General features: G+C 39.9%; 1 protein-coding gene across 1 annotated transcript in view; it reads right to left on the bottom strand.

Moving 5' to 3' along the window:
• The window catches only part of Col25a1 (collagen type XXV alpha 1 chain), a 390406-nt gene that overhangs the window by 24890 nt on the left and 348485 nt on the right, over positions 1-17031 (bottom strand). Inside the window, exons 24-32 of the mRNA XM_057793723.1 lie at positions 15492-15515; positions 14594-14638; positions 10854-10898; positions 8223-8303; positions 7087-7149; positions 6436-6486; positions 4380-4406; positions 2545-2625; positions 159-194 (exon numbers count right to left, since the gene is read on the bottom strand). Of these exons, the coding sequence (XP_057649706.1) occupies positions 159-194; positions 2545-2625; positions 4380-4406; positions 6436-6486; positions 7087-7149; positions 8223-8303; positions 10854-10898; positions 14594-14638; positions 15492-15515 (453 nt within the window). The remainder of the gene's footprint in view (positions 1-158; positions 195-2544; positions 2626-4379; positions 4407-6435; positions 6487-7086; positions 7150-8222; positions 8304-10853; positions 10899-14593; positions 14639-15491; positions 15516-17031) is intronic.

Genomic DNA, 17031 nt, shown 5'->3' with positions numbered 1-17031 from the left:
TCTCTGTCCCTCTTTCTCACTTCCTACCATCCTCATCCGCCTTTCCCTAGGAGACCCCTCAACATCTGAGAAGACCCCCAAGGAACGAAGGGGTTTTCCCCAGAGCACCCGATTCACATCCACGAAGCACGTGGGAGCAGGACGCGGGGCTGACTCACCCGGGATCCTGGCTTTCCGTCTAAGCCAGATGCTCCCTGTGGGATTGGGTTGGTGTCAGGGTTGGTGGGTGTGACACGAATGACAAGAACAGAGATTAGTACGAGGCACTGATGAACAAATGCAACACGTCAAGCAACGTAATACACAGTCACGGGATTCTGGGATGAATATCACATCGCTACAAATAGTTAGTTTAAAAAAAAAAATCACATGACAATACATGCCCCCCAGAAATGATGGCATTTTAGTGACATTTCTACCAGGAAATTCTCATCGAGAAATCTGGCAAATGAGGTTTACACAGTGGGCTACAAAGTCCTTGGGGCTTCTAGCTATACGGCCACATCAAATTCATCTTCTAAAGGCTATTATTCATGACATGTTTCTTTAGAGTCTGAAGAGAAAGTAGTGGAAATCTCTGAAGAAAGGGCTCCAGAACTCTGACTACACTTGCTAACATGGCTTTATGGGTGAAAATGCTGTGCTTTACTCTATCGGGATGGTTTGATTTTATATGGATGCTATTTATGTTGTCGACCCAAAGTTCACATTAGTCACCACTAGGGGGACTTCTAGGAACAAGAAAAGAATGTGGGCTCAAGGTAAAATAAGTCCCAGTTTGTCCCTCAGTTTGGTTCAAATAATCTTTATATATCTTTGATATTTGCATGAGAAATGCCTTAAAAACATAATCTTCTCAGATTAATGCACTCTTTTCTTTATTTTCAGTTGAGGGCTACCCGTCTGAGTGTGTGTGAGTGATACAATGGTGCGTGTGATACAATGGTGTGTGCATGATGATACAATGGCACTTTCTCTGTTTGTGGCAAGAGTAACTGATCCTTCTTAACTAGGCTCTTATATAGCAGATCCCCAGCACTCGTTACTTCAAAGATACAGACTATGACATGGAACAATTAAGAAGATATTGTGTTAGCACTTTCGAGTCTCTTGGCCAGGCCCGAGAGTTCTCACTCAGCTTCATATCTCAGGAGTAGTTAATAACAAAAAAAGAAAGAAAAAAATCGATTCCATCTGCCAGCAATGCCAACACATACATTTGGGATATTTTTAGTTTCTTTTTTTTTAATTTAAAATTTCCTTCAGTATGATCCTGTCATGGTCAATGCTATAACTACAAAATAGAGCTTTAGGTAGCAATGATTATGAACAGTAGACCTTGTTGCTGCTTAATGATAAGCCCTTTCTGACTTTTTTAGTCACTATTATAACATTTGAAGATAGATGTTAAAATGATATTTATATCTAAATCTTAATGGCATGTTGAAAAAAAGGATATTTATACTGATCACAAGATTCTGTATCTAACTGGGGTGCAGAGCTAATGGCTTTGTGAACGTCTTGTGCTATGATCCATTGATCCAATTGGCACAATTTAACTGAAATTACAACAAAACTTATACGATTCACTTAGTAAGTAAATGTGTACAAAGCACTTCCTGCATGCAACTTACAAGTCATGGGTGTTATGACTGAATGGACGTTATTACTGAATGCACAGTACCCGTGGGAATAATAAGATAGGTGACCACCAATGTTTTTATCTCACATCTCAAATATAGAACTATTTTCTGTTATTGGTTGTATGTCATATTTTACAAACATAACCTACAATATTATTTACTGACCCTTATCTTCCTTTACTGAATAAATAATGCATTAAAAGCCCCAAATGAAACCACTACCTTCAATGACAATTTCAAAAAGTCTTTCAAGTTGTTGTGGGAAGAATATTGGCATAAAGTATATGAAGGGGTAAAACCCCTTTTCATTATGAATGAAATCTTTACCATGGCAGAATACTTCTTCCATGCTATCTACTACTGTCCCATGAATCTCACAGCAGGGAATCTCCAAAACGGACAACACAAAACATATAGAACACAATGTGGCTGATTAATGGAAGGAGTCACAGCACTGACCTGGGCAATGGCCAATTGCATACCTGCCACCAGCGGAGAGCTATAGTTTCTATAGACTCCAAGAAGATGAAAACAACGAAGGGAGGGTCTTACTGTATTAGACCATAAACGTGTTTGGGAGAGATTTGTAAAACGATAAACATCGCTTTTGAGAAGAGACACTGGCAGAGGTTGTCTGTCAGCCCCACAAGAGCAAGGTTGGTATTTATGGAATTGTCGAGTGACGGAACATTTGTGGTGGTGTTTGTTATGGGGTCACCCTGAGACACGAGATCAAGACATCAATGAAAACGAAACTGGGCTGTGCTCTGCTCTGACATCCTGACGTTCGAAGGATAGGACTCTCAACTGTGAGCTAGCCACTGAGCAAACCAGCATTGTCACTTAGGGCAGAAATACAAATCTGAGATTTGCACCAAAATGGAAAGTTTTCTTTACTTACTGGAAGACCAAGGGGTCCTCTGTCACCCTTTTGACCTGGTTCACCCTTCAATCCTTTAACACCATTTAACCCTGGTTCACCCTAAATGCAAAAGCAAATGCCAATTTTGGTTGCTATCATGGGTGTTTAAACTGTGAGAGAAGAGACCCAGTCTCCAAAACACCTGCAGATTCCAGTTTTAGGTGACAGCAGAGTGAGGCCAAGCTGGTGGTGCAGGAGTTAATCACCTAAGCTAGAGTTTAATAAACTACAGATGACAGATAATATTCCAGAAAGCAACAAAACTCAAGAAAGAAACGTGTTGAGTATCACCAGAAGATGTAGAGCTGACGTCATGGATTTTGGAGTTCCACCTCGAGGAACTTAGTGTTGCATTGTTTTGACTTAGCAAATCAGAGACAATCAGGGTGGAGGATGCTGATGGGATCCGTCGGAAAACCCCATTCTGCTGGAATTGAAAACTGGAATCTGCAGGGCAGTGTTATAGACAGACATTTTAAGCCTTTAAGCATTTTGCCCAGGAGAATGAACTGAACACGGAGACGCTGACATCTGAAGTTGATGCCATGCTGGAAGTCCCCATTCCCTGACACTGCCAAGTCAGGTCCCTGCATGGATTAATCAATAGAGTTAACCACAAGCTCACAGTCCCAGAAGAGAATATGAAGATCAGAGAACTTGAATATAATTTCCCTAACAGTCTGCGCCATGTTAGAATGAAGGAAATAAGGTTTAACATGGGATGACATTACAAGAACCAGGGAAGTGGTAAATCCTCTTGACTCAGTTTAGGGAAAAGCTGGGGATATATAGTATGCTGATGGCCCGTCAGCAATCACATGTTAGAGACAGAGATTTCGGGCACACTTTTCAGTTGTCTGGCAAACATGGAAAGCTTGTGAAAGGAAGGTGACCTCACTGTATGAAGGTCACGCTCACATTGGCTGAAGGGATTTTTAAGCTGCGAAGTATTATCCAATCTGCCTGCCTGATGGTGAAAACCAGTGTGCTGTTCATTACGCCCAGAGTCTAGAGTCTCCTAACAGCTGCCTAGACGAGGATGCTCACCAGAAAACTCTGGTAAACTGAAGTGGATGCACCCATGAGGCCATGCTATGTATTTGAACTTTCAGAGGGCCCCCACACTGTCACAGAATAGTAGACTTGAAGACATGAGTCTGTAGTATAGCCACAATTGACCAAGTCTAATCCTGAGGCCACAGTGTCACCGTCAACAACGCACCGGAGGCTAAGGCTCAATGGTCACTGTTCTAAACTTGAGATTTGTGGTTTTGCAGGTGAGCACATTTCTAGTGTGTGGTTTTAAGATGACAAGTAGGCAGCGCAGACTCGCATGAATTTTGTGACGTCACAGCTGACATAACCCCATCCTATTCTAGATTATGACCCATGGGAAGTAAAACACTGGGATGCTGGGTAGCCAAAGCAGGCAGGTACAGCAGTCATGTGTGGCAAGCAAGACCTTCAGTTGACAGAAAACATATAACTACTGCCACCATAAAAACAGAGAGCTCCTGGCTTAGCCTGGGAATTTCATCAAGAGGCTTAAAATTGGCAGATTTTTAATATATCATGTATTTTAAAAACTTACATAGTGACAAGGGCAAAAGCAAAATGAGGAATGGTTTATTTCCAGATGATAGCATTTAAACTCATTCTGAGTCATGTTGTGTTGTGAGCATTAAACATCTGGATGCTTAAAGGCTTAAAGACTATCAACATTACTTGACAAATAAGACAGGACAGACATGCTTCTGTCATGCTTGCCCGTGACCACCAAGGAAATAGAAATCAAATAAGGGATTTGCTGGTACCTTTGGTCCAGGAAGTCCGTGGGGTCCCTAAAAATGGAAAGCAAAGCTTTAATTAAAAACTGACTTACTGCTTCCTTGTGGAAATGAGAATTATATCAAGTATAAAACGAGATGTAAGACAAGAATCTTCTTGTTTGTGCTATAGCCAGAGGCAGGTCAGTGGGATGTTATTTATTACCTACCAAATGTTCCTTCCAGCTCTTGGATTGCTCTGTAATAGGAAATTCATTAAGAGCAATTCTGCCTGTTAAATGCCTACGAGAGGGGAAAGCTGCTGGGGTTTCCATGGAAGAAAAATTAGGCAAAAAGAGAAGCCCTGTTTTGTCGTTACATTACAGGTACATCTCAAATTTCCATTTTATAACCTGGTGGAATGCTTGAGATGATTCATGAATTTTTATGGAATAGAGGTAGAACATAAAAGCCAAGAAAATTCGGGAAAAAATTCTCTACAGTGTGAGTAGCAAGGAAGAAGAGATCTTTGTCCTTAAATCTTCATCATCAAGGTGTTGAAGAACCTACAGGCGACAGGAAGATGGCAGCCGAGCCTGGGAATCTGCAAAGTTATACATCTAGCTTAAGATCAAAGAGGGCGAAGTGATATGATCTGGATTGCATTTATTGTTACAGAAATGAATCCTTTACGGCCCTTCTAATATTGTTTATCAAAGAAAGGACGTCATAATGAATGTATGAATCAGGATAAAAAAAGTTGTTTGGCAGAAAATATAAATATAGAAACTAATTATCAATTTAAATTAACTGAAGGTTATTATGGATTGCTTTGAACTTTGAAAGAGATTCTCATAAGCTATTTGGGGAGATGCATATTTAAATATCCACCAGTGAAATAAAACAGAGGGAAAAATAGCTGACCATATTCCCTGAGATATTCGTTATATCTGTCTACATTCGAGTAATGTTCTCCCTTTTGATAAGCTGCGGATATACGTTTCCAGGAAGTAGGTTCTTATTATTGAGTATTCGTATCTCAAGTTAATAATGGTCTAAAATTCCTTTGAGCTAATTAACCTTATCATTTGAGCAGGATGTAGCCTTTTAAAATTTTAGCCTCTAGCTTAAAGTGAAAAAAATATAAAAAGGCAAAAATCTGCCACTTGATTAATTCTTAATGTTCTCTTTGGTGTTAAGAGACGAGGGTTAATGGAAGTTGTTTACCAAAGAAAGACCTGGGTGAGCAGGCTACGCTGTGGCTGGGATCCTACCCACGATGCTCTCTCTAGAGAGCAGTTGGAGTGGAGAATGGCCACACTTGCTTTCGTCTCCATTATTGATGTCTTCCGGTTTATGAGGACGCCCGAGAGACGGGTGTAACGTTATAGCCTGCCTTGTTCCTCGCCATGTCAAAAGCACTCGAAGCACTCTGCTGCCCACATTCTAGCCTAAGCACAACTGTTGGTCCTCCAGCACTTAGAGAGTCACACTTGCTTCATAGCTGCCTTTCCCACTGGCAGCTCTACGGGGTCAGGAATGCTGCTTCCCCTGCCCACTGAGAGACAACTGCGGCAAACACGGCCTGGCTCCATGAATTACCAGAAGAACCATTAACACAGAAGGCGAAAGCTCCACACTCTACGTCATCTGTGGAAGCCAGCTTCTGTCTTTATTGCAGGTTTTTTTTTTTTTTTTTTTTTTTTTTTTTTTTTTTTTTTTTTTTTTTTTTTTTTATAACAAATGTTCTAATTGGAGAGTTCAGGGAGGTTCTCAAGCATCAAAGCTGCTCGGAAACCCTCTTCACTGGCTCGGTTAGTGCCTTTACTTGCTATTAACAGCCTACAACAGTGACTGGATAAGAGGATTTGCTGTGTCCGTGCAGCATTGGAGTAAAGCGTGCCACTCCCGTCTCTCCTCGGCGCGTCATCTTTCTAACACACGTGTTTAGGGAAATGAAAGACAGCGCCGTAAAGCAGTCAAAGCACCTCACTTCTGTCCATTCCCCAGAGAGCAGTACCAAACAAAAGCCGGCGGTGTTCATCTTTTCTCCAGTAGCACACGCGCAGAGAAATGACCACATTCCAGGGAGAAGAAAACTTACCATGGGGCCAGGTGGGCCATGGGGACCTGGCGGGCCTGGTGGGCCTATGATCTGTGTGTCCAAAGAAGAAACACGGGTGTGGTTACTTCACATAGATGAGGCAGTACAGCGTGGGTCCTGTTCTACGGCTCTGCTAATGCCATCAATAGTCACAGAGGAGAAAGGACCCCGCGAGGGGAGCTGGGCTTGATTCTCTGGCTTTAGAAACTCCTCTATGAGAATCAAATAACTTCAAATACTACAGTTGTTTTACAAAAACCCAGAGTAAATCAAAACAATATTAAAAGAAAAGGAAGCAACTGATTATTGAGAAATGCTATAATGCTGCGACCGCTATTAAGCCCTCGGTTATTTCACGAAGCACAAATGGGACTCTAGAGAAAAAGAGAATGCAAGTTCTTATTTCACGAGGCGTTCCCTATAAGCATTATGGGAAACCCATTGATTTTTTTTTTCTCCCGAGAGCTCTGAAAAACTGCTCCTAACTCAAACTTCTGAGATACACCGTCTCTTACTGTACAAGACCAACATGTATCACGTGTAGTTTTATCTACCAAGTGAATGACTATTTCTGTTATCGATTAGGCGTCTGGCACAGGGGGATCTAGGCAGATAATAATCCCATGTGAAGGGTCAGCCCCATGGACTTACAGAAGGACCCTGAGGCCCCGGCAACCCAGAGTCTCCTTTTTCTCCTTTTACTCCATTGGCACCCTACAAATAACCAGGAAGCAGATTTAGCAGGAAAGTTATTTCCAAGGTCTAACAGACAACCAGACTTTGGCTGCCTTGAATTTTTATATTCTGCAGATCATACATAAGAAGTTTTATCTCCACGCACTTTAGTCCAAAGCGGTAAATATACTAAAATCCCTAGGATTATGAGTGTTATATAAAGCAAAATACGAAGTAAATAGGAACTAGGCTGAGCCTGATTTCACAGTATTAAATATACAGGATTATAAATGTTACTTTTTTTTATGGTGTGCTTACTTTAAATAGCAAAGGTGAGACTTTGGTTCCACTGACATTTATCTATAGTTTCTTTAAAAACAGGTTGAAGATGCAGGCCTGGGGGCACAGGCCTGAGATTTTGGTTACTAGGGAGACTGAGACAGAAAGATCAAATATTCAAGGCTGGCCTATGTTTCAGAATGTGTTCAAGGTAGCCTATGCAACTTTTTAACATAGAAAGTTAAAACAAAATGATTTGAGGTATAGCTCAGTGGTAGAGGGGCTTGGCTGGCAAGGGGCCCTAGGTTCAATCATCAGTATTGGGCATAGGGTGGGAGAGGGTAGGGAAAGCTCTCTACTTTTTTTCTTATATTTTCTATATTTCCCTAAAGTTTCAAAGAAACAGTAAGTTGGGGAATAAGCACTACCCCAAAGTATAGACACACAAACTAATCTTTAGGACTTTAATCTTTAGAACTTTAATGGTTCTAAAGTTTTGAGATTTTGTGCTTTTTTATTTCTTTACTGTTGCTTACTTTATGATAATTACTTGACTATACATATTAAACTCAAATGGCCAATTCTGTTTGCTTTATTACCTTCTAAAGAAAATGATTCAGGAAAGAAACCACTTACTTTTTAATTAATGTGGTTATACTTTAAAATTTTAGTGTCCCACTTGGAAAAACTAAGCAACGATACTTCGTTATTTCAAAAATGAAACCAGTTTGGAAACCCCTGGCTGGAAGTGCAGTTGAATATACAATTCTTTCCAAGTCACTTATTTTAGCCAGAAATTTATTTTAACCAGAGCGCATAGAGTGTGAACATACCGGCAATCCAGGAAGTCCAATGCCTCCTTTTTCACCTGGCATCCCTGGGTCCCCCACATCTCCCTTGGCGCCTTTGAGACCCTGCAAGTGATAGAGTCAGCAGGTGAGAAGCATAGTGACAACCTGATAGGCAGATCCCGGGGCCAATCGGATTCCAGACAAATCTGCCAAGTAGCAGGTGATAGCCGAGAGGCCGATACCTTTTGTTCTCCCGTATTCTTCTTATAGCCCCCTACAGTGGATCAATAATATTTCCCCATGTAACAGGATGATGTTCTAGAGACTGCTTAAATATGAAAAACATGAACTCGGTACTTGGCACGATTTCTCTTGGTTTCATAAGTTTGCTCGACAGCTAATTGTATCCTACTAGTCCAGAAGACAATGTCATGACCGTAACTCTTAGCAGTACAGAAGACATGTGAACCAGGACTTAGTGTTGTTATAAGAACAAAGATCCAAGTAAAAGTTCCCAGTTCCACACAGCCCTTCCCACCTCTTTACTGTGTGCATAAGTTCTCGTTGCCATCAGTTCCTGCACCGGTGTGCAATCAATGCTTTAACACACTCAGCTTGCTCAATGTCCCGTGCGGTTCTCATGACCTCTCGACATGGTGAGCCAAATGCAGTTACTATTCTTTTAGAATGAGGGGACAGATGTGTGGGTTTTGAATGCTAACAAATGTGAGTTATGGAACCCTAACACTGAAATTAATTAATATTTTTCAGCATTTTCATCCTGGCAACCTTGTGGCAATCTGACCAGATGGTCGTGGTTACCATGGTAGGGGATTCACAAGCTGTATGGGCCTGTTTATCTTAGGAACAAGAACACATATTAATTTGTTAACCAGCTTTATACTGAGTTTATACTCAGAATCACATACTGCGGGGGGGAGGAGGGGGGCAGTACCAGCAAAGATAAATATATCCGGCTGGTGAATCAGCAAGGTCAGTTGCCTTTAGGGATCTTGCGACAGGGAAAAGCAACAAGGCCAATCTAAGAGGCTTAGTGGGAGAACAGGATCTTGCAAGGACAATAGAAAAAAAACCCAGCTACTGTATATATTGTATATTTAGATACATTCAGTATGTCATTATACACGTCTAATTTGTTATCTTTAATTACTAACAATGGGGAAAGGTTCATGTGACCTCTGATTGCCGTGGCAAATTGACTAAATTACCCTTTCTGTAATCTTCGTTTAATGTGACATTATATAACCTCAATATCCAGCTCTGTTATTAAAAATAACTATTCTCCTAAAGTTAAGTATTTTTTTCATCTCATACTTTCTCCTGAAGAGTATATGGTTGACTTTGTATATTGAGATTTTTTTTTTTTGATTTCTTTCTTCTTTCCTTTTTTTTTTTTTTTTTTTTTTTTGGATTTTTGAGACAGGGTTTCTCCGTAGCTTTTTGGTTCCTGTCCTGGAACTAGCTTTTCTAGACCAGGCTAGCCTCGAACTCACAGAGATCCACCTGCCTCTGCCTCCCGAGTGCTGGGATTAAAGGGGTGCACCACCACCGGAGCCTGGCTTTTTTTGATTTCTTACCCATTAATTCAAGGTATTTCTTAAATATATTCAACTTCACTTTTTTTTCCATTCTGTGTGTGGGCCTGAATATCACGATGGGCATCACATATGTGTTGGGGCCTGTGGAGGCCAGAGGGGGGCACCTGACACCCTAGAATTAGAGTGACAGGTGGTTGCGAGCTGCCTGGTGTGGATGTGGGGAACTGAACCCAGGTCCTCTGCAAGAGCAATGAATACTTTCAACCAACAAGCCATCTTTCCATCCCTTGAGCCATTTTTCTTTTTTTGAGAAAACAATGGAAGTCCATATAACCTCAAAGATTTTGAAACTAATCCTTGTGGTTTGATTCCTGGTGCTGTCTGCATTCTCTTAGCAAAACCCTTAAAAGGCAGGGATGCCAAGCCACAGTCGACATGCCAAGTCCAGCCTAGGGACTGATTTTATTTATGATAAATTAAAAAAAAGTAAGACATGTTTAAAGAAAAGGACTCATGAAAGAGATAATATGCACCCAGAAAGCCTAAAGTATTTATATCACATTTTACAGAAACGTTAGCAGCCTCTGTGTTGAGGATGCTCTGAAAGATATTGCTATAGTGGACAAAGCTACAGCGCTTCACTTTTGTCTGATTTTTCAAAAGTTCTAGAAAATCAGGAGAAATCACTAAACAGAAAAAGGAGGCATTATCAAATGACTGTAGATAAGCCATGCTATTATTTGTGAAAACTATGGCCATTGATTTTGATATTGAATTGCTTATTTTCACTGAAAAAAAAAAGTCAAACCTGAAGCTGTTCTTAACTAATGTAGTGATTTCAGAGTCTAGTTACTGGACTCTTTTGAGGCAGATTGACAGGTCAGGAGTATCAAGCACAAAGCAGGACTAACACATGGCTTTACATTTCTACCAACAACATTTTTATCTAATTTAAAATCAGTTGCATTTTTGGCTTTCAAGTGGAACAAATGACGGAAAAAAAGAGAGGGCAAGCATCATCTATGAAAAGACATGACTTTTGGCTTTAAACCTATAGTAAAAGTAGTGATCAATAATGGTGCTTTATATAACCATATAGACGTTGGAAAATTACCTGTTCTCCATCAACTCCGGGAATTCCTGGAGATCCTTGCTCACCCTGTCAAAATAAAAGCAAGAACTTGCCTGCATTTATCATTGCTACAGAAGTCACGCTAGTTGGTAAAAGTACAGTTTGACTTTTAGCAAATGCATTTTAACCCAAGAACATGCTGGTACAATACACATATCTACGCTAAGTGAAGGAATGATCTTTGAGAACTGTGTGTAATAATACTCCTGGTAGCAAGTAGCGACTGTTTTCACCTTTCTTCCATTGTTCCATTGGTTATATACAATTCAATGGCTGCCCACATCCTACAGCAACACTTCTATGACTGTGTTATTATTTTTTCCCATAAGGGAGGAATCAGTCTATGACTGTGTTATTATTTTTTCCCATAAGGGAGGAATCAGTATGGATTCTCTAATTTTCAGTAACCATCAAAATGTAACAGTCAAACCAAGAAAGACTAAAAGGCAAAGTCTGGTAAATTTATAGCAATATTTTAACTGGCATAATGTGAAATGTTCATAATGACTATCAGTGTACCCGGCCCAGAAAAACCCCCCTGGAGGACCTAATAAATCAGATATCTTAATCCCCATGAAGTGACCTTCAGACCCTTTCTACTTCCTATACTCTGCTAGAAATGAAATAAATGAACTTTTAATAGTATGATTTATTAGAATGTTTGACAAACTCAGAACACGGAGATTTATTTTTTTAAATGGAAGATGTTTAATTTAAAGCAAATCTAAACAACATGCAAGAGATTATTTAAACAATACATGTTTAGTCATTTTTTTTTTCAGATTTGAAGGATAACAGAGCAAAAACCCTTTGAAAGGGAAGGCATTTTTATACCACTTAACTATTCATGTGGATGGTATTACAAGCCCCAATTTACTCTGTGCGAAGTGTGAAGACGGTTCTGGGTATGAGCAAGTCCCTCACGGAAGGGTTTTCCCAGGTGCTGCCCTGAGGCTGTGTTTTCTAGGAAGGGTGTTTTGGTAATAGTGTAAAACCACAACGTTCCATCCGCTAGAGTTCCCTTTCCTGGGGGGAAAAAGAAACTTTAAGAGCTGTAGGCCACAGCATGAAACCTGAGCTTTCCCAGTGTTTAAGGAAGGCAGGATCTTGTGGTTTCAAAGCAATGAAATAAAAAAAAAGGCCTTTCCTTTTATTTTCGGGTTTCCGTTTCTTTGTGGCAGTAGCAAAGTTTATTTTGCCACAAACAAGTCTGCTGAGGTTGGATGCACCCGGCTGAGCCCCAGCTTCATTCTGAGTCTGGATATCTGTCAACACTCTAGTCCAATCGCTATAGCTTTGCTGAACTGTTACCTTACACATGTGGACCAGGGAGGCTAAAAGAACAACCAGATTCATAGGTCTTCCATCACTCAAGTGTGGTTTGTAAGAGTTTTTTCAGGTGTGAAAAATGAAAACACCTTTTATTTGACACTGGAAGGAGAAATTCCAGGTGACTAGACTACTGCCAGTCTGAGATGGTGAGGTGAGTCCGGAACTGGGGATAAGTCCTATGCTCGCCTCAGGGTATGCTGTGCTGCCTCATAGTGACAGACACACCCACCTCAGTCATCCCAACTTCCTCAAGAAGGGGTCATGGGAAGTATAAAGGCCTGTCATGTCACATGATATTAGTGCGAAGATACGGGGATGGGCGGGCTGAAGATGACAAGATGGGGAAGTGGCAGGTAGCGGGCAGGAACTGGATGCCTCTCTGATACCACATGTACCGATTTCCAGATGGTTACCATCTCCCTGTCTTTCTTCAGTTTCAACTCAAACCCATCTTGGACTTTCAGACTTAGAGGGCGTTCCTATGCATATCCACCCCGCGGACTCTTTTTTACAAAAAGATTTATTTCTATGTGTATTTTTGCCTGCATGTATGTCTTTGTGCCGTGTGTGCCCCTGGTGTTCTCAGAGGTCAGGAGAGAGTGTCAGACACCCTGAGACTAATAGATGGTTGTGAGCCACCATATGGGTGCTGGGAATGGAATCTGGGTTCTCTGGATAGAGCAGTGGATGCTCTTAACCACTGAGCCATTATACCCTAGCCCTCATCCCACACACTCTTAAGCAGAGCGCTTACTCTATTAGCGACCATGCCTTTAGGAGCCTGTCTTACACTCTGGGTTCTATGTTCTTACTGGTATCTTACAGGTTCACATTGCAGGTTCAAAACCATATCAGAGAGTGAAGGCTCATCATTACCTCCTGGGCAACTGAATTAACAAGTGATCCTAAGCGGGGAGATGGAAGGTTTAGTGAGACAGCATTTTTAGCTGGGTAGCCCTTTTCATTTTTCTAAATCAAAACATGGCTGCCTTTGCTCGGCCTCGGCGCTGTGGAGATATCTTAGAAGCCTTGTGGGAAATGAAGTATGTATTTAGCTTTGGGGAAAAATTCTGCTTCTTGAGATTTAGTTATGAGAGGAGATGAAGCAAGAAATTTCATCAGGTTTGATGCTACACAAAGGACCTGAGAGTCGCCAGGGCTCCGTCTACGTCTAGCCCAGATCAATAGATGTTAAGGAAAGGGATCCAGGCAGAGGCTCATCAGAGAGAAGTGCATTGAATGACTGTGGCCTACTTGGTGTTGTGCTTTCAGGGACAAGACTATGTAGAGAACTAGTTAAAAATTTCCATATCATACATTAATGTTATAAGTGGAACATGATTCTATTTCACAAAAAATATTTTGATAATTAGGATCTATGCCCCAAATACATCTCACAAGGACAAGAACCTCAGAAATAGTTTACTTTATAGTCTTTCAATAGAGAAATAAACTTCTCTAACACTGAACATTTATTTTTAAGCATCCAGAGAAAGCACAAAAGCTGACGTGTGCATGAATATGTGTGTGTGAGTGTGTGAGTGTGTGACAGGCCCAGCAAATAAACCAACCTAAGAAGCATAAATAAAAAATGAATTTCGAAACCACTTGAATCTCCTACAAGAATCCAATGACGAAAGTCGTATTTCAACACACATAGCTCAGCTCTGCACAGCCAGAATCCCTGGACATGTGTTAATTGATCAAACATGGTTGAACGGCAGAGCTTTAGTTTGGAGGGGTAAAGCTAAAGCCACCAACAAAGCTGATGTATAATCAAGGACGTTTCGAACTTTGCTGTTTGTGGTCAGTACGCTTCATTCAACAAAACGTGTGGCAAAGTCTGAATGCATGTAACAAAGAGAAGGCTTGTAAAACGTCTCAAGAATGACTCCTAAACCTGCCAGTCACTCATGAATGCATCATGGGAAGGCTCTCCTTGTCCTCCTCTTACAAAAGAATTGGACAAAAAGGTCTTTCTTAGTGGCAAGAGTAAACACGCATCAATCCTCACTTGTTTGAATATCCTTTCCTCTAAGACGTGTGAAGTGCTTCTTTACCTTTATAACTTCTGTGAAACTTGGCCTTCCTTGTTTAATACTCTATACTTTCTCAGTGTCCTTTCCTAAATCTGTGTCATTCCATTTTTCTCCCTCTTCCCTCATTTTCCCTCCTTCCTTTGGAGCTCTCCTTCTTCCTTTACTGGAGACTCCAATTCTGTTTCTTTGTCCTCTGAAACAGGGTTTCTGACCTTGCTTCTATAGGAATTTTGAAGACATATTTTATAAAGACATACATTCTTAAATAAATAAAATGGCATAAAATAAATAAAATAAAAACACCATCTCTGCACTGTACGTGATAAAGAGAGACAAGTAAGGAAGGATAACCTTTGGCCCTTGTAGTCCTTGAGGTCCAGGAGGTCCAGGGGGGCCCTGAATCAAGACAAGACACAGTTGAAAAACATAGCAAATATACATATTAAAATTTCAGGCTTTAAAAATAACAAGCACACCACACAGCCCCATCATTTCTATTTTCATCAAATATGCCTAGATATTGACTTTCAGTGGGGCAATATTTCGTCAGTTTCATGATGATAACAACTGCCAGAGTTCTGAACTATCGGTACACTCTCCAAGTCACCATACTACAGAAAAAGCTTTGGATTTGACAAGACAGTTGAAATATGCCCACAACTTCTTGTGACTGATCTGATGTCATCTTCCACCCTTAGCCATCTACTTCAAAGGCTTTGATTTCGCTTTCTTTCTTTTTTCTTTCTTTCTTTCTCTCTCTCTCTCTCTTTCTTTTTTTCTCTCTCTCCTTCCTTCCTTCCTTTTCTTTTTTTCTTTCCTTCCCCTTCCTACCTCCCTCCTTCCCTCCCCCCTCTCTCTTTCTCTTTCTTTATGTAGTTCTGGCTGTCTTGGAATTTGCTCTGTAGACCAGGCTGGCTTTGACCTTACAGAGATCTAGCTATCACTGGGTTGAGAGTGCTGGGATTAAGGGTGTGCATCACCATGCTCTGCCAAAGCTTTGATTTCTAAGCCACAAAAGATCAAACTACCTTATTCACAGGAGGTTAAAGTCTTAGAAAATGTAATTTTTTGGACTTTCCCACAGAACAGACAGTAATTTAACTATGTCAAATGTTTTTAAAAGGTTAATAACATAAACATAAAGTAAACGCCAGATCAAACCAATTGCTACATTAGTACTATCTTGACCTGCATGCATCCGTACTAAATTCAAAGTCACGAACCACAGAGATCATGCAAAAGGAGTTACCGTGACAGTTAAGGTGGTAATCCTCTGTTGGGAAAATGGATCAACAAAGACAAGAGTTACCTATTTTGTGTGTCAAAATAAAGTGACAGATTTCTGAAAAAAAATCCACTTCTAAAATATATTTTGGCAAGTTAAATGTCTTTTAAATAACAGAGAAGCTACAGCAAAGATAATATCCTATCTTCAATACATCATACCTATAAAGGGTTTGGAAACATTCTTAGAATTTTATTTTAAAAATTATAAGAAAACAAGGCATAAAAATTTTCATTTGCCTGATTTTTAAAAATTGACATAATTAAAAAATTATATAGTTAAGTATATATAGTATATATAAGTATATAGAAGTGCTAAGGGTTGGTCAGTCTGATTGTGAACTGTGAAATTTGCTATTGGTAAAAGCTCCATTCTAGATAGGATTCGATTAGGGAAAAGAAAAGCATCTTTCTTCTCTTATTCTGTTGTTCACTTTTTACATTATAATTGACCCCTTCTTATGTGCTATAACCAAAGAAACTGACATTGAGCTAATCTAGTTTGTTGAAGTGATAAATCCTTTAACAAAATATATTGTCTCAAAGCATGGACTTCTAAAACATGATTCCTACTCTGTGATTTTTGTTATGTATTTAATATTTTATCATTTACATTTTGTGCCAAGAGCTCCACATAGCTTATTGAAACAACAGAAAGGAGTCATTTCTCATTCAGGGCTTTTGGTTACAGAGAGGCATTGTCTGGTGATATGTAAACCTGAGGGGTTGGTTTTAATACCACCCCTTTGTGTTTCAATCTCTGATTCAAACCTTTGGTGCCATTTTTATTATTGTTGTTGTAAAAAATTAACTTTCACATTATCTATTTCACTCTAGATATTTTGATTCTTTAGCGACATAGTCACTAATGTCCGTTTGAAAACCCTGTGCTTATATATGTGCTAATGACTCAAGCTTGTATTGTATGATAATAGCAGCCACTGTGACTACAGTTTTAGATCATGCAGTAAAAAAGTTTGATGTTTCCGAGACAAAGGCAAAATATCAATAAACTAAGAGCAAGTCCTTATATCTCCCCACAATTTGATGTCATCAGATGTATACAATACAAAGTAATGCTTATACTGTTTTAAAGCGGTTTCTCTTGACACCACAATTAGATTTATAGCCACGAGAAAGCTATTTTGCTCCTAGGATGTAAATTAGTCATTTACCAAAACAAAGAAATTATAGAGTAAAAAGAATTTCTTCACCATCGCCCTTCAATCATGTATTCTATTTTTAACTAGAAAGCAGAATTAATAAATTTTATGAAGGTCAGCAGTTTTACAATTTGAACTCTCTCAGACTGTCTAACAAAGTCATATATAGATTCACATCCTTCCATAAATAGATGTCTCACTTGTCCTTTTTCTTTAAAATGTTAATGCTAACATTTTTAAAAAAAATAACGAGCTGCATAATGAAAGAATATCATTAGTGGCAAATGAGCTACCGGAGGAAGCAGAAATGACGTACTGCTGCTTGAGAGCCCTCAACATTGT

Source organism: Chionomys nivalis, chromosome 18 (genome assembly GCF_950005125.1).
Source record: "Chionomys nivalis chromosome 18, mChiNiv1.1, whole genome shotgun sequence".
In the NCBI taxonomy this organism is placed as follows: Eukaryota; Metazoa; Chordata; class Mammalia; order Rodentia; family Cricetidae; genus Chionomys; species Chionomys nivalis.
This window is presented reverse-complemented; position numbering and strand designations above follow the sequence as displayed.